Below are 22,300 nucleotides of genomic sequence, written 5' to 3' on the forward strand. Positions count from 1 at the left end.
AAACTTTTTTAGACTTTCAAGAAAAGGCATAAGTGAGTCACTTGTGGAGTGACCATAACTGTCTATCCATTGAACTAATAGGAGGTTGAAATCTGCAACCACAGTCACACCCCCACCCATCTTGGTACTCACTGTTATTTAATTAGTTAAAGCAAGGAGAGGATCTTCAAGGATGCCTACATTCCCAGGGTATTTTTTAGGCCTTGGATTCATTCCTGAAAGGTTTATTCACCTAACTCAACTACTTTCCAAGGTAGCAAGAAGCCTTTAAGCTAGAACTTCACCAAGTTATGTATAAGAGAATTTTGTCTATCTTGAAACATTGTTGAGGAAAGTGAATGAGTTTTTCAAGACCTAATCCAGATCTTAAAATAGTCCCTCAAGGAGTTTTCTGAAGTACCTAGCTCCATCTCATATCCCTTCAAAGGGCAGCAACCTTTTATAATTTCTGTCTTATAAAAGTGATTTCAAGGCAGTTCCATTACTAACATAGAGACAAGGAGAACCTGATGCATTTTTATGCTATTCCTAAAATAGAATAGCATTTGCATTTCACTTGCAAATCTAATTTATAGCCTTAAATACACCCTGAAGTGACTCCTATTTCCTGTCACTACTTGACAAGAGTAGTGACAATAAAAGCAGTATTGTTAAATTCCTTATTTTTTGTTCCTTTTCATTATAATAATTGTTACCCTGAAAATGTATTTTGCACTGCTGGTCCCATATTTAGTTATAAAGATATATCTCTTTGTTGTTTATTATCTCATGATGCATCAGTTATATTTTGGTAAAGTGGGTTTGCTGAATAGTTTTCACTAGACTTATGGAAACCACTGTGTTTAAGGGGATGTGGTACCTAAAACTTATTGCTTGATTTTCAATCTCTCTCTTGTTGGTAAAAGCTTCAATTAGCAACCTCTCCAGGAAACTTTCAAAAAAAATTAATTCAGCTAGAAACTAACTTAGCTAGCCTAACCTGAATATATGAGGGTTTTTATTTATCCATCAACTTGTCCAGGAATGGCTCACGGATTGTCATATTACATGGCTCTCATCTGTCCACAATTTTAGCTAACAAAGCATCCATATAAAATCTACGGAGCTTCAGAAACATTTTCTATTGTCAGAAATTTTTGTCACGGTTGATTTTTTCCACATGGATATCTCCTTTGCCAAATAAAAAAAAAAAAAAAAAAATCCGGGGTCAAGGTTGCAAGACTTCAGCTGCTTCTCAACTTGATAAAAATAATTATGGTTCCTCTTTAAATTGATGCTGTTTTTATTATAAAGGAAAAGATCTTTATTTCTATTAAGCATTTGTTTTGCTTCTTTGGGTTTGGCCAGGACACAGTTTCTAAAATGTAGAATATGTTAGAAAAATATGTGGGAGGGGTTGAAGTAGCCAGATACTATGAATATATAAACAACTAAATTAAAAAGAAATTTTTTGGTAATTTTGAAGTAAACCTTACCAGGGTCTTTATCTAACCTAAATAGAAAAAGTTCAATGATAAGGACTGCAAGAAATGTCAACACAATACATAGTAAAAACATATATAAGTATAAATTAACAAATTTTTAGTATTTTTTTATACGTGCAGTATATAAAAACTAATGCAGGAATACATTTTCTTTGAAGCAATGTCTACAGTTTTATTTACCCTTGACTTACCTAAAAATGGCTCACGGGTTGCTATATTATGTAGTATCCATCCACTATTTCAGGTTATGATGCTTTCAGGAAATTCTATCTTTGGAAATTTTGTTCGGAATTAAATTTGAAAGTCTGTTTTTCTTGGGTTTGCCTTGGATACTCGTTCTAAGAAACCCATATACAGAACAATTTCTGTTCATTTTGAGTTTTAATGTTGCTCCTTACTATCTATTAAAAAAAAATGATTTTTTATTTAATTGCTGAACATTTCCAAATAAGGCTTTTAAATCTGGCTCACGCGCCATGGAAAATCTCTCTCTCCCTCATGGGAAACTCCTATGTGGAAATTTACTCCCACATAAAATGCACCCTCTGGTCAGTTCCCTCCTTGCTGAACATTCCACAAAATTTCTTGTGGACAATTCAGTCAGAAATATTCACCTTAGAATACTTTCATTTAAAAGATACATTAATTTTTAATCGTTTTCTCGATCACTCTGGAAATCCCCCCGTCCATGGAAATCTTTTCCCAGAAATCAAAACACACTGAAAATACCCCAGATAATTCCCTGTAGCATCTTCATATGCAAAATTGAGTTGGCAAAAAGAAAGCAAGACAATTAAAAAAAAATTGTATGGGAATTCTGTCAAATTCCTAAAATTTTCTAAAAAGTTCACTATTCTCTAAAATTTCTCCTGAAAAGTCCATCCCCTAGAAATTTCTCTCCCCACAGAAAATTCTACCTATGGAAACCCACCCCAAGCACAAAATCTCTCCCCCCCCCCGAAAAAAAATATCTGTATACTTCCAAATAACAAATGCTATAGGTAAACAATGGGCAAATTTCTTAACTCACAGCCCTCTCCCCATGGACTGTGGTGGGGGGGGGGGAGGGGAGTCATTTTTTCCCTAAAGACATAGGGTACTTATGTATTATAGTGACCCCACTCAAGAAGTGAAGTTAAGTGAAATATACCAAAATATGATGTAAATATAATACTTTATTAATAAAATTCTGGAAACTACAGAAGAAAATTATGGAAAGCAATGGAATTTTACTGTCAGCAAACCCCATGTTGACATGCAGACTAACTTCTTTCCTACTTGGCCTAGTTTTACACTTCCAAAAAGGGTCTTTGCTTAAAGAGTGTAAGTTTATGTTGTGTCCATTGATGCACTGTTTTGTCTTGGGCAACACCTCCCTTATCCTGGAAAAGTTTAATTGCCTCTTCTTCAGTCCTTGGCAAATTCCAAATCTTCATTTTAACATTCATGGTCAGACACTATTCTCTATCACTACATATAGCAAACTAAATAAATTTCATTTGTGGTCAGAGAAACCAGTTCTATTCAGATCAAGAGCCTAAGTGTGGTCACTATAATGCATAAGTACCAGACATAGTTATTGGATCTTTCAACTATGCTGAACAAAATGACCTATCAAAATTCTGATCAGACAACTTTTGGGGAAAAAGGGTTTTTGGAAGGGGGGCTAGTTGCTCTCTGATCTATTTTGTTGCTTAGAAAGGGCACTAGACCTTATAACTTCTGTTCAAATGTACCCTTTCCCTATCTTTTAGAACCATTATTCTAACCAAGCAACAAAACTTTGGAATAGTTTACCTGATACTATAGCTTCTGTGCAAATGGTGCAAACATTTAAGAGTGCTCTTGTTGAAGCTGAGTTCTATGAAAAACAGTTTCTGTAATATAGTTGGTTGTATTGTTTGAAGAATATTTTGTGTTTTGCAGTGTTGCTGTTAAGATGTGATTTCTTATATTTGTACTGCAACAAGCCTATGGCTTTCTCCTGTGTTGGATAAAATAAATTAATAGAAAATTATTTTGATATGATCACCCATGGGAAAAAAAAAACAGAAGAAACAAATAACAGGCATCTGTGATCTTTCTTCTGGCAAAAAAAAGCAAAATATATAGGAGGTTGAAACTTCTGCAATAGGATTTTCTGATGTGCTAAATCTGATGATTTTTTAGGGGACTCTTAGGTGGTGTTTCCCGCCTATTTGAAAAATCAGGCCAATTTTCTCAGGCTTGTAACTTTTGTTGGGTAATACTAAATGTCATGAATTTTATGTATTTGGAATCAGCATAATATGCTGATTTTTCTATGTATCTGTTGATACCAACATTCCATTTTCTAGAGTTTTGGTTACTATTGAGCTGAGTCACTCCTTACTTACAGTTCATTACCATGAAATGTTTGATTATGCTTAAGGAACATAAGGGGGGGTAGGGGAAAACTAGAAAAACATAAACAAGTAATATAAATTGTCATTGAAAATCAAATTTGAAAGTGTGTCCAAATTTAATAGGGAAGGGGCTGTAAGTTAGACAATTCGTTCATTGTTTACAGGTTCAGGTTCTTTTATTTACAAACTAAATACGTACAACTACATTATGGGTATGCCCGGCTGAGAGTCTAGCTTGTATTACCAGGCAACCAATAACAAATAAAAACAACAAAAACTGAAAATATAAGTGTATTTGTACACAATCACACTCTTTTGTAAAAAAATAAAAAAAAATATATGACTTACCAAGCATGCACGTACGCAGGAATTTGTTTTTTTGGGGGGGCCAATTTGTTTCGGGGGGGGGCAAATCCTTCAAACCCATTATTCTGTGAGAAAAATCAGAAAATTTTGGGACAATGAAAAAAATCGTGAGATTTCGGGGGGGGGGGCCCGGGCCCGGAGGCCCCCCCCCCTGCGTACGTCCCTGTTACCAAGCATCACCCCAAGCCAGCAGCCAAATAGAGAACAAACTAAAACAAAACACCAAAAATAGTGAAGTGAAGCCATGGGGAAACCCTACCAAGAGAATGAGTCAGTAGGATGACCATAACTGAATTTAAAAAAAAAATGATAAAGCGGTTAGTAAAAGAGTTTTCAATTGCCCCAGCAGTGTACCAACAGAAAGACCAATATTAAGACCCAACCCATGCACATTCCAAAGTTTGGTTATGCAGTGCCTGAGTGAGAACCTTGATATCTCAATGCATGCTTGGGGTTCAACATACTTGGAAGATCCCCTCATTCCATAATCATGCTCACATTGGTTAAATAGTTCCATAGCATAAAATTTTTTTGGTAGAATTTGAGCAAAATACTTAACACAAAACATCAGTCCATGAAAAGATAATAATAATTACATGGGTAATATCATAGGCAGTGCGCTCGCGCTGCCTAAGTAAAGAACAATGTAGGCACAATGTATTATTTATTTATTCGTTTTTTTTTCTTTAGACCATGGCACTTTGTATTGAATGAGTTGTCATAAAAACTTTTAAAAGGGCTCATTTGATTGGAAATTGGGGTGGCTTGTCCCCATTTTAATAGCCAAAAGTGATTGGAAGGCAACTAAGACCCCTTCCACGCCCACCATTTCCCCAAACACATCCAATTAAAATTTTGAGATTGCCATTTTGTTCAGCATAGTTGATTTAAAGATAGAAATTATGTTTTTGAGGAGGACACTCCCCCACTGCCCTCAAGGCAAGGGTTTTAAGTTATGCCCTGGGGGCATATAAGGTTTTTATAGAAAGCGTTGTTGTAGAAACTTTAAAAGAGACTCATTCAATTGGAAATTCAAAGGGCTAGTGCCCTTTTTAATAGTCGAAAGTTATCTGACCCCCCCCCCCCTCCCGCCCTCAGGGCAAGGGTTGTAAGTAATGCCCTGGGGGCTAATAAAATTTTTATAAAAGCATTGTTGTAGAAACTTCAAAACGGGCTCATTTGATTGGAAATTGAAATGGCTAGTGCCCTTTTTAATAGTTGAAATTTGAAGGCACCTAACACCCCTTTCACGCCCACCATTTATCCAAATACATCCAATAGAAAATTTTGAGATAGCCATTTTGTTCAAAGTAGTTAAAAGGTCTGGAAATTATATCTTTGAGGATGACACTCCCCCCACAGCCCTCAGGGTAAGGGTTGTAAATTATGCCCTGGGGGCATATAAGGTTTTTATTGAAAGCTTTGTCGTAGAAACTTGAAGAAGGACTCATTTGATTGGAAATTCAAAGGGCTAGTGCCCTTTTTAATAGTCAAAAGGGATTTGAGGGCAACTAACCCCCCTCTCACACCCACCTTTTCCCCAAACACATCCAATCAAGATTTTGAGATAGTCATTTTGTTCAACGTTGTTAAAAATTTTAGAAATTAGGTCTTTGAGGATGATAACCCCCCAGGAGCCCTCGGGGCAAGGGTTGTAATTTGTGCCCTGGGGGCATATAAGGTTTTTATAGAATGTTATGTTGTAGAAACTTCAAAAAGGCCTCATTTGATTGGAAATTAAAGGGCTTGTCCTCTTTATAATATTCGAAAGCTATCGTAGGATGACTAACCCCCGTCCCACGCCCTCCATTTCCCTAAACGCATTCAATCCAAATTTTGATATAGCCATTTTTTCAACATAGTTAAAAAGTCCGGAAATTATGTTTTTGAGGATGACACTCCCCCCACAGTCCTCAGGGCAAGGGTTGTAAGTTATGCCCTGGGGGCATATAAGATTTTTTTTTATAGAAAGCGTTGTCGTAGAAACTTCAAAAAGGAATAATTCAATTGGAACTTGAAATGGCTAGTGCCCTTTTTAATAGTCGAAAGTGATTGGAGGGCAAGTAAACCCCTCTCATTACCAGGTTAGTACCAGGTATTTTTCTAGAATCGAATAAACATTTGACCTTTAATTTAATTTGAAGGAAAAAGAAGATTATATTTCTTTGAACATTTTTTCAAGTTTAATGCTTAATCTAGGTTCTATGGTAATATTGTAAACATTTTCTTTTCTGGTATGAGTTTAACTGAAGAGTGAACTCATACCTTTTTTTTATATAATATTTTCAATAAGTCAATGGGGTAACCATTACAAATAAGATATCTTATGTGTATTTTAGCTCAGGGACCAAATGAATGTCTAAATTCATTTTTAACATTGCATCGACTAAAGAAAGGACCACAATTCTTTCATATAAGAGGAGTGGTTTTAAGAGAAATGCAGATAGCAATCATTGTGATTCAGTTCCTCATAGATAGAAAACTCAAAGTTAGAAACCCTTTTGATAATCAGAATATTCAAGAAAGGAGGCTTCCTTGAATTTTTAACCTCAAATATAAACTGTAAGTTGGTATAAAAAAGTATGCAAATGACCAAACATATTCAGAGAAGCTTGCCCATGGTTACCACTGAAGAAAACATCATCAATGGCTGAATTCTATCTTTGTTTGGTTTGTCCTTAGTGTGTTAATTTTTTTATTCTCCTTTTCTATAATTGAATGTATCTTTTAATTTTAGCTTGGAGTTGAAAGTGTTGAAAAGTTGAAAGAAGCCTTCTCCCAAGGCTGTACAAAGTCTGGGAAATCCACCAAAGTTGATTCGGAATTAGTATTAGATGAATACAATGAAACTGCTCAGGAGAAGCAAGAAAACGATGGAATTGTGTATACAGATTCTTCTACATTCCTGAAGGTAAGTTGAGTAACATATGTGACCACATAAGCACACAGGAGGGGAGTGGATTCTTCACTGTTTTTAGATTGACCCAAAGGACCTAGGGGACATATACCCTCAGAGAACATCAGGGAATACTTTGTCCGGTATTGCAGCAAAATTCTGAGCATTTTCCCAACCCTAATCGTCAGAAATTTTTTAAAGCATTTTGAAAACAAGATATGTTTTTGTGATTTATTATAGTTAGGTTTCCTTAGGACATACCATTATCTTGTTCAACTTGTACCATTGCTCCCTTGCTTGAATAGTCGGTCCCTTCTGTCAAACGAAAGAAAAAAGAGACACGCTCTGATATTACAGGGTTCAGGAACAGCTGGTTTTTATCTTAACCATCAGGATTGCTGAAATAACTATGAATCAAGAAATTGAAACATGTAAAAAAGAAAAGACAGCAACAAAATTTCTCTAAACAATGAAGCCAGCCTTAAAACAAACATGATCTTCTACAAAGGATTCGGGCTATGCTCCCCCCTCCCATCTCATGTCAGGAAAGGGTAAGCTGAAGTTCAATCACTTTTTATGCTGTCATTTACAAAAGGATTTTTTTTTCTGGGGGATGGGGGAGGGGATGCCCCAAAACTAACAGGATCTTTATGAATGTGTTCTTTTTGTCAACAAAAAACCTTTGCCTTTGTTTTAATCTTCCTCCTCCTCCCCCCAAACTTGTAAGGAGAACTATGGAATCAATGGATTGACATTGAATATATGTCTTAGCCTACTTTCTTGACATATTCTCATTTTGATGTCAGTTCAGTATTTGACTCCCTTATTCAATGCAGCTATGTTTCTGCTTGTTCCTTAAAGGGGTGGCAACTGTTACTGTACGATTGAGGCTTTCTGTGACATACGCTCTCGCCTTCAAGTCTGTCTGGAGATTCTCCTTCTGAAATCTAAGGAGCTGGTATCCCTCTATAGAAGAATCCTCTTCCTGATGCCTTGAAAAGTACGTCGTCACAATTTATTTGTCTAGTGGGAAGATATCTTGATGAGTATTTGGCAAAAAGAAGAGAGTAGTTTTTATTTTATTTTTATTTTTTTCTTTATTATTGTGACAAGTGCTGTAACTTGTTAATCTTGTATGTTATTTGTGTACAGGGCCACATTTTGGCTTGAAATACACGTTATCTTATCTTATCTTCTGAAAGAAGCCCACCAAGGCATAGCTCCTTGTGTTGTTGTTAACTATGTTTTTGAGCCCCAAGAGCATTATCCATCTTCTTGCGTTCCAAATGCCATTATTGCCTCTCTCTTTGCAGATGCTAAGGGTATCTTTAATATTAGTCAGACTATTGAAAAAAAAATTTCTAAACGTTTTCAAAAATCTTTAAGAGAATTACATGAAACTTGGCCTCCGAATTTGCTGTAAGGAAGTGTGATTTCCTTGTTTTTAGCTGGCGTGGAAGCGGCCCTTTCAAATTTGCGAACCATGGTTACTCTTTGGTTCAGTCTGTAGAAAGTCATATGCTTCAAGTTCACTACATACCTGCTCCCTTTCCATCAATAGGCCCAAAACTACAATTATTGGGATATTCTGAGCAACCAACCTGAAGGAAGCTTTGATTTCATTAAGTGAAAAATATAATAGAAAGGACCATCCTTGGTACCATCTGCTAGTGCAATATGTATGGTTGAGAGTTTGTATATAGTGTAAATGTAAAATTATTATTATTTGCTACTTTTTAAGTATAGTTTCTCTTTATTTATTTTCAACTCAAAAGTTTTTTTCTCGTCCGTTCTTTGTCTTCTATCGTTTTTTCCATTATTTTACTTCGCTTTCGATTGTTTTCCTTTGTTTTTGCTGTGTGTCAAATTTCCTGTTATTGTTTTTGTGTTTTTTTACGCACTATCTTGTGGTTCTATGCGATGAAAAGACTTAACCATTTTTTTTATTGTTTAGACAAATCAAAAACAAAAAATAAGATGTGAACGGTATTTGGACCCCTACATATGCCCTGGTGAATTTCCAAAAGACAAGAAAAAACCCCAATTCTTAAAACCCAATCCTTATCTCTAATTAGACAACCACAATTTTTTAGTGGTTGTTGTTAGAATAGAAGACTCCCACTTTTATAAACTTGCAAATGGAAATGGTACCCTCAAGCAGCTTTACACACGTAATCAGCTTTGTAATTTGTAAAGAAAAGTTACTTTCTATGGATGAGATTGATTTTCACAAGAGATCGCTAAGAGAAACAGCTGCAACCAATTCGAGAAGCGTTGGCAAGGCTATATACGCGGTCATTGCAAAGATAGTGTTCCACAAACAAATGCAGTTGCAAAAACAAGGGTCTTTTATGCAATTCAAAGTGTCATAATAGTTTAAGTTGTTGTAATAAATAAGATTTGAATCCCATAATTTAGTAGATTTCACGTTCTTTCAGTATATTCAACATTTGGTGTTCTAACAATATTGCAATCAGATAATGGTAGAAAATTCAGTAATCAACTCATATCCGAAATTGACGCTATGTGAAATTTTTTAGTACTATTATTTTTTTTTCAATGTACTGTGTGTTTTGCATTCTTAGTCCTTCCTCCCAGAAAGAGCGGAGAAAAATGAATTGTGAAGGAATTACGGGGTGTTTTCATTTTTTTTTTTTTTTTATTTCAGGGTACTCAATCATCCAATCCTCACAATGATTATTGCCAGCATTTTGTCGATACCGGTCAAAGACCACAAAATTTTATAAGAGACGTAGGTCTTGCAGATCGTTTCGAAGAATATCCTAAACTGAGGGAATTGATCAGGCTGAAGGTAAGGGCAGGGTTTTCACGTTTAGGTTGTCAAAATAAAATTTTTTTTCTTACCAATACGTGGCAGTAAGCCGAGAGTCAGATATGCTAATGGTTTAGTACAAGGTTATAAACAGGGATTTTAAAAAAAGGCAACATGCTTGTACACGTAAATACGAGGCGGGTTTTCTAACTAAGGTCCGTTTGATCATAAGGACGCAACGAATGATTATTTAAAAAAAGTAAGTTTATTTTCTAAAAGTACAAACTTTATTCTATTTAACAGCATAGTTGCGAAGTTTGTTGTAACACTTATCATACCTCTCAACTAATTTTAAATTAATCTGTGTATAAAAACTTGCCGCCTGTTCCGTTTACCAGGAATTCTCTTCCGTTTTTACGTCGTGATCATCATTGTAACGTTTGTCACTGAGGTTTTGCTTGAGGTGGAGAAACGGATGGTAATCACTCGGCGCAAGATCAGGACTGTATTGTGGATGGTCTAAAACTTCCCAGCCAAAACTGTCCAACAAATTACGGGTCTGACCAGCAGTGTGAGGTCTTGCATTATCATGAAGAAAGACAATTTGCTTTGTCAGCATGCCAAGTTTTTTTTTTTTTTTTTTTTTTTTTTTTTTTTTAAATTGCTCTGCGTAGCTTTCCGATGGTTAGGAAGTATGCTTCTGCGTTGTTTGTGGTTCCTCCGTTGCATGAAGTCGACCAAAAAAACACCATGCCTATTCCCAAACACCGACGCCATGATTTTGCCCTGGGAAAGAGGATGTTCGGGCTTAAAATTTTCAGGGAGTGTGTATGTTTCCATTCCATGTTCTGTTGCCTTTATTTGGGCGTGATACGCGAAACCCATGTTTCATCTCCAGTTCAACCGGTTGCCACCTCAGTGGCAACCGATAAAAAGTGACGCAAAAACAGCAGTGAAGTCTTGGTTACTGGAGCCGGCGGCAAGTTCTTATAAAGACTTTAATTAAAATTAGTTGAGAGGTATAATAAGTGTTTTAAAAACCTTGGTAACCATGTCGAAAAATAGAGTAAAGTGTGCAGTTTCTGAAAATAAATTTTTTTTTTTTGAAATAATCTTTCGTTGTGTTCTTATGTTCAAACGGACATTAATTAAAAAACACGCCTCGTATATGTCTAATGGCTGGTCTTATTGATAGTTTTTTACCCCAGAACTATACTACTACTACTAACAACTCAGCGGAGCACTAAGCCACCTAAGGCCAACACATTTATGCACGCTCCTCCTCTATCCCAATCTATTCAAAACCTCCATCTTTACACCCTCCCAGGAAGTTCCCATTTCCTTTGAATCTTTCTTTATGACATCCTCCCACCCCAGACGAGGACGACTTGCTTTCCATTTAGCCCTAAACGGTTGGCCGATCCCTTGTAATTATAGGAAAAGGCTGAAAGGGCTGTGATACCGCTGATGCCGCATCTTAGACTTCTTTTGCATAGTCCTATGTTCTATTTTTCGTTAGAATTCAATTTGTTTCAGACATAGATGCAGATTAAAAAAAAAAAAAATCCAAAGTGAGGAATCAGGTGTCTTGTGTCGAAATTTGATTCTCATGAGGGGGAGGGTTCTGTCCGGAGATCAATAGCAGGCAAATTATATGAATATTATAGGTCGTTTTTGAAAATCAGGAACTTTTAAAGGGCTGGACTTGGAGGCCATACCCCCTCCCCGCTATCCTCACGGGTTAAGTAGAAAAAAAGGCGCAAGAAAATAAGGACAATCATTAACTCTAGCAAGTGTTGTCTCAAAACCTATTTGCCTTCTCTATACCAATTGTGCTTGCTGTATGATATTCAGCTTGGCTTGGTCTAAGTTGTAAGCTAATTAGCCGAAATGGCCTACTTTGTGGCTTTCTTCATTAGCAAAATAGTTCTTGGCTGGGTTTTTGGTGCCTGTATTCGTTCAGCTCTCAAGCAGTGAACTTTAATAGAGGATTGTGTGTTAGATTATTTTAAGATTGCATGGCGTAGCCTTGGTATGAAATTATGGCTTCCTATCAATTTTTGCATTGTCCTATATTGAACTTTACTAGCCGATGCATGTAAGCTGGCGTGAAAACTGATAAATTTGTCAAGTGTTGTATGGAGTTTTTTCCTAAAGAAACGATTCTTGAGGGGGAAAATTTATTATCAAAGGCAGCACAATCGCGCTGCCTAAGTAAAGAACGATGTTGGCACAATGTATTATTTATTTTTTGTTTTTTGTTTTTCCATACCAGGGCACTTCGTATTAAAGGAGTTGTCATAGAAACTTTGAAAAGGGCTAAGTCAATTGGAAATTAGGATGGCTTGGAACCTTTTGAATAGTCGAAAGTGATTGGAAGGCAAGTAGCCCCCCCACACCTCTCATTCCCCCAAACATCCAATCAAAATTTTGAGATAGGCATTTTGTTCAGCGTAGTTGATTTCCTGATAGAAAGTATGTTTTTGAGGAGGTCACTCCCCCACAACCGCCAGGGCAAGGGTTTTAAGTTATGCCCTGGGGGCATATAAGAACGATGTTGGTACAAAGTTTTATTTATTATTTTATTTCTTTAGACCAGGGCAGTTCGTATCGAAAAAGTTGCCGTAGAAACTTAAAAAAGGGGCTCATTCAATTGGAAATTGGAGTGGCTTGTGCCCTTTTTAATAGTCGAAAGTGATTGGAAGGCACCTAATACCCCTTCCACGCCCACCATTTCCCAAAACACATCGGATCGAAATTTTGAGATAGCCATTTTGTTCAGCATAGTTGATTTCCAGACAGAAAACATGTTTTTGAGGAGGTGACTCCCCCACAACCGCCAGGGCAAGGGTTGTAAGTTATGCCCTGGGGGCATATAAGAACGATGTTGGCACAATGTATTATTTATTATTTTATTCCTTTAGACCAGGGCAGTTTGTATTAAAGAAGTTGTCGTAGAAACTTAAAAAGGGGCAGATTCAATTGGAAATCGGAGTAGCCTGTGCCCTTTTTAATAATCGAAAGTGAATGGAAGGCAACTAGCACTCCTTCCAAGCCCACCATTTCCCGAAATACGTCCAATCAAAATTTTGAGATATCCATTTTGTTCAGCGTAGTTGATTTCCAGATAGAAATTATGTTTTTGAGAAAGACAATCCCCCATAGCCTTCATGGCAAGGGATGTAAGTGATGCCTAGAAGATATATAAGGTTTTTATAGAAAGCGTTGTCATAGAAAACTCAAAAAAGGCTCATTAGATTGGAAATTCAAAGGGCTAGTGCCCTTTTTAATAGTCTAAAGTGATTTGAGGGCACCTAACCCCCCTCTCGGGCCCACCTTTTCCCCAAACACATCCAATCAAAATTTTGAGATAGCCATTTTGTTCAAGGTAGTTGAAAGTTCTGAAAACTATGTCTTTGAGGATGACAACACCCCACCCCCCCCCCACAGCCCTCAGGGCAAGGGTTGTAAGTTATGTCCTGGGGGCATGTAATGTTTTTATAGAACGCGTTGTCGTAGAAACTTCAAAAAGCGCTCATTCAATTGGAAACCGAAGTGGATATTACCCTTTTTCACAGTCGAGAGTGATTGGAAGGCATCTAACACCCCTTCCACGCCCACAATTTCCCCAAACTCATCCAATTAAAATTTTGAGATAATCTTTGTGTTCAACGCAGTTTAAAGTTCACGACAATATACCTTTGCGTAGAGCTTTCCTCTCACAGTCTTCAGGGCAAGGGTTATAAGTTATGCCCTGGGGGCATGTAAGTTTTTATAGAAGTCTGACTCCTATAAACTCGTAAAAGTGTTCATTTTATGTAAGCCTCCAAAGTCTAGTGCCCTTGGAAACAGCAAAAAGTGATTGGAAGGCAACTAACACCCATCTCATGCCCACCATTTCCCCAAACACATCCAATCAAAATTTTGAGATATCAATATCGTTCAGCTTAGTTGATTTCCAGATAGAAAATATGTTTTTGAGGAGGACACTCCCCCACAGCCCTCAAGGCAAGGATTGTAAGTTATGTCCTGGGGGCATATAAGGTTTTTATAGAAAGAGTTGTCGTAGAAACTTCAAAAAAGGCTAATTCGATTGGCAATTAAAAGGGCTAGTGGCCTTTTTAATAGTCTTGAAAGTGATTTGTGGGCAACTAAACCCCCTCTCACGGCCACCTTTTCCCCTAACACATCTAATCAAAATTATGAGATAGCCATTTTATTCAACGTTGTTGAAAGTTTTGGAAATTAGGTCTTTAAGGATGACTTGCCCAAAACCCTCAGGGTAAGGGTCGTAGGTTGTAGCTTAGAAGCATGTAAGGTTTTTATGGAATACGTTATTGTAAAGACTTCAAACAGGACGTAATCGATTAAAAATTGAAAGGGCTAGTGCCCTTTTAATATCAAAATGTGACTGAAGCGCAACTAACCCTCCTCTCATGCCCACCATTTGACTAAACATATCCAATCAAATTTTGAGATATCCATTTTGTTCAACGTAGTCAAAAGTTCTGAAAATTAGGTCTTTTAGGATGATAACCCAATCAAAGCCCTCTGTGCAAGGGTTGTAAGTTTTGCCCTGGGGGCATATAAGGTTTATATAGAAAGCTGTAGAAATTTCAAAAAGGGCTCATTTGATTGGGAATTGAAATTGCCCTTTTTAATAATCGAAAGTGAGTGGAGAGTAATTAACACCTCTCTCACGCCCTTCATTTCTCCAAAAACATTCAATCAAAGTTCAGAGATAGTCATTTTGTTCAAATTAGTTGAAAGTTCTGGAAATTATGTTTAAGGATTTAAGGATGACAAACCCCCCAGGGCAAAGGCTGTAAGTTATACCCTGGGGGCATATAAGATTTTTATAGATAGAGTTGTCGTAAAAACTTCAAAAGGGGCTCATTCAATTGGAAACTGAGAGGGCTAGTGCCCTTTTTAATAGTTGAAAGTGATTGGAGGGTAACTAAGCCCCTCTCACGCCCACCATTCCCCCAAACACATCCAATCAAAATTTTCAGATAGCCATTTTGTTCAACGTTGCAGAAACTTCTGGAAATTAGGTCTTTGAGGATGACCCCCCCCCCCCTCCTCCCCCAGCCCCCAGATCAAGGGTTGTAAGTTATGTCCTGGGGGCATATAAGGTTTTTTTTTTGGAAAGCATTGTCGTAGAAATTTCAAAAGGGGTCATATGATTAGAAATTGAAAGGGCTAGTGGCTTTTTTAATAGTTGAAAGCGATGGGAGAGCAACAAACGCCCTCTCACGCCCACCATTTCCCCAGACACATCCCATCGAAATTTTGAGATACCCATGTTGTTTAAAGTAGTTGAAAGTTCTAGAAATTAGGTCTTAGAGGATGACCACCACCCTCACAGCCTTTAGGATAAGGGTTGTGATTTATGCCCTGGGGGCATATAAGGTGTTTATAGAAAGCGTTGTCGTAGAAACTCGAAAAGGGCTCTTTCGATTGGAAATCGAAAGGCCTAGTGCCCTTTTTAATAGTCGAAAGTGGTTGGAAGGCGTGACATTTTTATAGCAAAGATCGATGTGGGTATAATGTATTATTTTTGCTGTTGTTGTTGTTGTTTAGACCAGGGCACTTCGTATCTAAGCAGTTGCCGTAGGAACTTCGAAAAGGGCTCATTCGATTGAAAATAGAAAGGGCTGATGCCCTTTTTAATGGTCGAAAGTGATTGGAGGGAAACTTCCCCCACCCACGCCCACCCTCCCAATTGCCTTTATGTTTAAAAACTAAATGTTGCCTTAATATTAAATCAAAATGCACTGCGTTAATGCTAATTCCCAATAATGCATCTCAGCAGTATCCCAAGAACGACTGAGGGTATTATGTTCAAACTTTCGGGGCTACTTGTGCTCTTATAATTTAGCCAAATCAAAATAGCTTAAGTGTATCCAAGCTATCAAAGAAAGTAAACAGATGTTTTTGTAAATGGTATCAAGTTTTCCATTTCAAGTCAAGTAGAGGAGGTATGAAACTAAATTAAGCACTACTATTTATGTCCAGATATCTAAAAGGGTATATGCTGTTAAAAATTGGTGAAAATTTTTCTCCAGAATACAAATGGCAGGCCTAACTGTAAATGCTTAAAAAACGAACACATTTAAAGTATTATTTTCTTTTTCCCTGAAAAGACTATCTCAATATAAAACGAACAGAAATTAATTAAAAAAACTTTTTCCACAAAATAAGTTTTTCAAAGAAAAGTAAAGAACTCCATTACACCAAAAATTACGAAAAATAAAATCAAATAATCTACGAAGCGTGAAACTACCACAAATCAGCATCGATAAATAAATGAAATCCAAAACGAACAGAAATTACAATAAATAACCGAGTCAACTCAAAAGGAGCAGAAATTAACATAAGTTGGGCTCAAAACCTCTATGCCTTCCCAAGGCCAGAACATAATTTGCACTTTACTGAAAAAAATACAAATGAGTGTGTATTGTCAGTTTAATATACACATACTGATATTTAGTAATCAAAATGTTAATATTATTTGATTTATTAAAGTTATACAAGTAAAAACATTTATATTATATTACTGAAAACAAAATACCTTTTAAATGTTTTCATTTTTTTTATTTTAATAAATAAAAAAATATTAAAACTTTAAGGAATAAATATCAGTATATCTAATTAAACTGACAATCTACAGTCATTTGTTTTTGCCTTTTTTCAGTAAAGCCCAAATTAGTTTCTGGTCTTGAGAAGGCATGGGGGTATCAGCCCTACACATGTTAATTTTTGCTCATTTTGAGTTTGCCTTGGCTATTTATTGTAATTTCTGTTCGTTTTGAGTTTCATTTATTAATTAATTGTGATTTGTAGTAGTTTCATCCTTGGAAGATTACTTGGCTTTATTTCTGCTCATTTTTGGCTTAATAGAGCTCTTTACTTTTCTTTGAAAACTTGTTTCGCGGAAATAGTTTTTTGAATTAATTATAAGATAAGAGTACAATTTGCATTTATTTAGGTTTTCAACAAACACCGGCACAAAGCGCTTTCTGTAATGCTCAGTTCTTGCATTGATAGGATTTAGAACCGGAGTTTTTTGTGCTTTTGATCCAGGTAACCGGGACTGTGGTGGGTAATAAGGGTTCGGGAGTAGATATTGAAAACATAATTGAAGACGTAGATTTTTCCCGAAATTAGTGCAAAGAGTAACACGTCGGGCTGCCAAGGTTTAGAGGCGGAATTCCTTGAGGAGGAGAATCTGAGGCACTCCCCCGACCGTAAATAATTTACAGGGCTCTTCTGGATAATTTCTAGCCTATCGGACTTATCCCCCGTAAGGCCAAAATGCCATATTGGGCAAGCATACTCAAGCAGCGGACGTAGATATGTAAAGATATGTAAATATAAAAGATATGTAAAGGCGGAGGGCATCAAAATATGTGCTTTAGGGCATCAAAATTTAGTAAAAGCTATCATGCAAATTAGGAAAGGCTTTCATTTTCGAAAAATCTCTTGTTTTGAGGTCTCTATAAGGCTTCTCCTCTCGTTAATGAGGAACGTTATTTCTTTTACAACAGATTAGTCCGCTTATCTTTTCCATATCTTTTTTCTTTCAAAAAGGAAAAATGTAATAATTGCTCGTTGTGCCTTGCAGAGTCAATTTATCTCTTGTTAAACTCATTGACTACCTGACATCTATTCTGGTGGGGCATAATCTTTTCCTTAAAAATTGCATGCATACATGTTTTATTTTACTGATCAAAAAGTATTCTATATGTACAAAATACGACCTTTTTAAATGGTGGCTGATAAAGCAGAAAGTAAACGTGATCGTGTCAATGGAAAGCAACTAAAAACATTGTTCTGTCTTTTTTTATTTTATTTTAATAAAGTGACAGTAATATATTCTTAATTTTGATTTCTAGGATGAATTGATTGCAAAAACAGCAACACCACCCATGTACCTGAAATGTGATCTTAGGACATATGATTTGAAGCGTTTAGGTTCTAAATTTGACGTTATATTAATCGAGCCCCCCTTGGAGGAGTATCAGAGATCAAGAGGTGTTACAAATATCGATTTTTGGAATTGGGATCAGGTTGGTTTTTCCTTCATCTTTTCTCTAAGTCTGTACCGATCTAATATATTTTGAAACAGACATAAGAAATAGACACTAGATTTCATAATTTTCAAATTAATATTCCAAAGTTTTCAATTGACATTTCTAGCCTGGAATCTATTTTATGCATTTTTTTTTAGTTAATACTGATGCTACTGGAAAAATAACGCCATCTTTTTCCATAGCTGAGATTAAAACTGTCACGAATGAAGAATGATTGGGTTCAGGGTTAGAGTACTTACAGTTTATTGTCGATTTGGTCCCTGAGTAGCCCATAAAGACATTGGCGTACACAGGGGATAAACTTTGGACCCCTCCCCCCTAAATTTTCCCAAATTTTTGGCAGTGCTTGTTCAAATTATCAAATTAAATTTTCGTTTTACTCTTGGGCCCTCTGAGAATTCTTGTTCCTGAATACATGCCTGCAAGGCCCAATTTCCAGCGGAATGACAATTTCGGGAAATTCCTGGACCAGGCTGGAATTCCGCTGTCAGATGCAGAGGTCATTGCTGCTGATTGCCCCATGTGGAGAAGGCTGAAAACGCTCTCAAGGTCACCCCAGCATGAGGATTTAAGTAATGCATGCATGCACACAGATATCTGGTGCTAACAACTATTTTTTCGTGGAATCTATCTTTGGTGACCAGGCATGCCATGGGAACATAAAATCTTTGTTCTTATTATTTTGAATGTGAATAAAAGAACGGTAATTTTGTATTCCGTGAAAATTAATTTGTTTCTTGCTTTTGTCCTCTATGGCACTGTAAGATTGTTTGAATTTCGTTTATTACTTCGTTGCTGAAAAAACGTAATAAAATAATATATTATTGAATTATTTTTGAAGTTGTTGAATGAAAATCCTTTCGCAGTTTGATCAGGATTGTCAACAATCCATTGGCATCTTTTTCCTAATCTGCACTAAAATTATTTATCATAGATAAAAGGATGATAAGATTCATGGATGCTTTGCTTGTCCAGAATCGTATTATGAATTTTTCACGATTAGGAACATCAAATGATTGCAAAAGTATAGAAATCCTAACATTCCTGTATTGGAGTCATCTGTTGAATCAGCGTCATCTATTGAATTTAATTGCACTGAAGTTAAAAAACCTAGTTGTTGTTAAAAGCCAAGCAGTAATTGTAGAATTAATTTTAACTGTGTTAATTTGATTTAGAGCAGCACCAAAATAAGCATTTTGTGTCCATCCACTCGATATGGCTATGCTTTGAAATTTGTCCTCTTGGTATTGGATAGAGTTAATTTTTAAAGTTATTCAAATAAGAGGTCATAATCTTTATAGGGAATCTTTTCTTTATGATTATTTGCCTTTGTGATAAAACAAACCATGCTTGCGAGGAACCATCGTTTTGCCTCTGTTTTGAAAAAGGTGTATGTTGGTCCGATATGACCAATACCAAAGAGAACGAGGATGATCCAAAGGAACTGATCTGAACACTTGATTATTTCGTATTTTGATCTCTTAAGAAAACCTAGAGTCGCCAACTAAAGATTGTACCTGTGAACACCTATATCACGCATGAACCATTTTCAGAGGTATTTCAAAAGTTTGCCCTGCTTCTCCTCTGCCATATAGGAGGTAAAGCAGTAAACCTATTATCCGCAGATATGATGAAATAGCCTATACTAAAATCCATTTCGCCAGCAGGCAAAATCCTATTGAAGAAATAAAAGGAAATATTACAAAATACTAAATTAAGAGAAAATGGAAGAAAAAGAAGTAAAATCAATGAAGAAAATAGAAAAGAAACAGAGGAAATAAAAAGTATAGTTGATGAAAATAAAAGCTGCCTTTTTAGGAACTAGTAAAAATGTGTTATTGTGTTTAGATAGGTTTTTTAAAGGAGAATTTTGTCGAGATGTTTTCTAAAAAAATCAAAAAATTTGACAACACTATGTTTTTATGTTTCGATAACGCTGGGAAGACGATTTGTCGAGGGAGGGCCAAAACACAAAAGTGTATTTTTAGGTCTTAATTTTGAAATCTTTATAAGATACTGGCAGTCGCTCTCCGTATACTGAGATATATTGAAAAAAAAAATGCCTGCCCTAGGGGAGGGGGCTGGCGTCCAATATTGGTTCAGGCTCTTTTTTTTACTTAGATAGCGCTATTTTTTTTTTACCTTGTCAATGCTGATCATTCTCACTGTGAAAAGCGAAAATTCGTTATCAATGTTGTCTGTTGTCAGCATTCTCAAGGTCGGCAGAACATCTGTTTTTCCAGCAGGCAAGAATGTTCTTTTTTTTAAACAACCCTTTTATGCCGTAGTACAAAATATCCTTGTGCAATTTTTGTTTTGTTTTACACAGGCGCTCAAAAGAATTAGTTTTGTGAAATTTTGTAGGAGACTTTGGTCTTTGTAATCAGAAACACCGGCAGGAATCGACATGTTTCTGGAACGTTTTTAAGTTTAAATCCAGTTAGGATAAGTTCTTAACTAGCAATAGTTTAACATTTCATTTTATTCTTAGATTTGTTTTATAATGCTTTATAATTTTTTGTTTGTAGTTTATTTCTTTTTGAAATTTAATTTCTAAACATGTACAACGAAACAAGCCTATGGCTTACTCTTGTTTTTGTTTAAAATAAAATAAGAGTAATTTTATTAACGAGACAATAAATGTAATTTTATAAATGTAAGTAATTAAACAAGCCTATAGCTTATTCTGTTTTTTTTTTAAAATAAAAATAAATTAAATGTACTTTTGACGTTTTATTATGGTATATTAGGTTATTTCAAATATGTCTTGTCATGTACATGTTTTCTATTTTTGTTTTTCTAGACCAGTCCTGAAAGGGTTTAGATTATATCTAAACCAAAAGTGGTATGACAAGTCAGAGCCTAAACATTTTAAAAGAAAAAATAACAGAAAAGAAGCTAGCTAATAGTAAAACACAAACAATGAAACAGTATGTCAATAAAAAAATATAGCATCCAACTGGCACCTGCATTTTGCGTCCAGGCTAGTTCCTATGAAGAAAACGCAGAAAGAGGATTCAAGACTGGCTTTGATTTTAAAACACTAAAATACAGTTTATATTTGTTAACTAGAGTAGTTGGTAACTAGCACAAGTACGTCAAAATTAATTAAAGTACAGATTTCAAACAATTGTCAAAAATGTGAATTAGGCAATATAAAAGCAAAGCAGGTCATAAACTGTGGTAAAAAAAATAACCCGATTTGGAATGCTTCGTGAATGACGATCAAATGGGCTGAGAAGCCTTTAAGTTTTTAAGGTTAGATAGTTAGTCAGCTTGCGCGTTAGAGCCCACTTGCTTTCTCAGCCTGATGTTCTGGATTATTTCAGATTTTTCTGTGTAGTAGTAGTTTGTCGATTCAGGGTCAAGACATTCTAGTCAAAAGATCAGTTTCAGTTGATGGCTTACCATCTTGAAAATAGTCAAATTTGATTGAGCTAGCCCTTCTTCATAGAGAGGATAGTTTTTCTAGCTCGCTTTTGAATGGTTTCAAGCTTATAGCATCCTTTTTTGTTGAAACCTGTGTGCCCCATAACACAACATATCAATGACAAGGTCAAGCATATCAAGAATAGCCTATATTTCTAAGTTATCCACAAATATGCCTAATTTTCGAACTATGAAAAACTTTTAAATAACAGGCTTCCCGCTTTAATCGAGCCAAACATGACTTTCAGCTTTTTTATTACTATTATCAAATTATGCGCCAAGGATTCGAAAAGAACTTTGAGGTCGTAACCTACGTGACCCATCCATCACGAGGTCATTTTTCTAGGTAGCGAAAGAGCACTAAGGCACTTTTATATATGCTTAAACAGGTCTCAAGGTCAACTTTTTCTAAAATGTTAGCATGGAGTCTAAATCGTATGAAGAAGGAATTATCTTCTGTTGGAGGTTAAAGATAGTTAAGTGGTCGGTAAATTTGAAACGAGTGTTAATTAAGTACTATTAAGAACCTTGTAAAAAGCTAGGAGACCGAATTTAGTGCTCTGTAGAGCCCCGCAGTATATAAATACAAAATGGAAGTTGTCCATTATGAAGTAATGCACACTGATCCCCCCCCCCCCAAAAAAACAATCATTGTTACTATTAATTCGCATTCGCCGAGTTTTTTTGCTTCTTGAAGAATTGTTAATAATCAAGATTATTGAACGCTTTTGAAATCTTTATAAAAATAGCCTGTAGATTAAAGGCTGTTTGCTACTGAACGCTTTGGATTGGTGCCAAGCATAGACATAAGATAATGCATCGTGCTCTGTGACTTGGACAGACAACGAATTGATTTTTACCTATTTTATCCT

The 22,300-nt window shown here is 36.0% G+C and overlaps 1 protein-coding gene across 2 annotated transcripts in view; it reads left to right on the forward strand.

The window, feature by feature from the left end:
• The window catches only part of Mettl14 (methyltransferase like 14), a 38,233-nt gene that overhangs the window by 2,407 nt on the left and 13,526 nt on the right, over positions 1-22,300 (forward strand). For both annotated transcript variants that reach the window (XM_089088817.1, XM_089088818.1), the window contains exons 2-4: positions 6,972-7,145; positions 9,799-9,942; positions 17,802-17,975. In XM_089088817.1, coding sequence (XP_088944943.1) covers positions 6,972-7,145; positions 9,799-9,942; positions 17,802-17,975 — 492 coding nt within the window. The remainder of the gene's footprint in view (positions 1-6,971; positions 7,146-9,798; positions 9,943-17,801; positions 17,976-22,300) is intronic.

Source organism: Artemia sp. Qi Xiang Cuo, chromosome 5 (assembly GCF_049724085.1).
Source record: "Artemia sp. Qi Xiang Cuo chromosome 5, ASM4972408v1, whole genome shotgun sequence".
NCBI lineage: Eukaryota > Metazoa > Arthropoda > Branchiopoda > Anostraca > Artemiidae > Artemia > Artemia sp. Qi Xiang Cuo.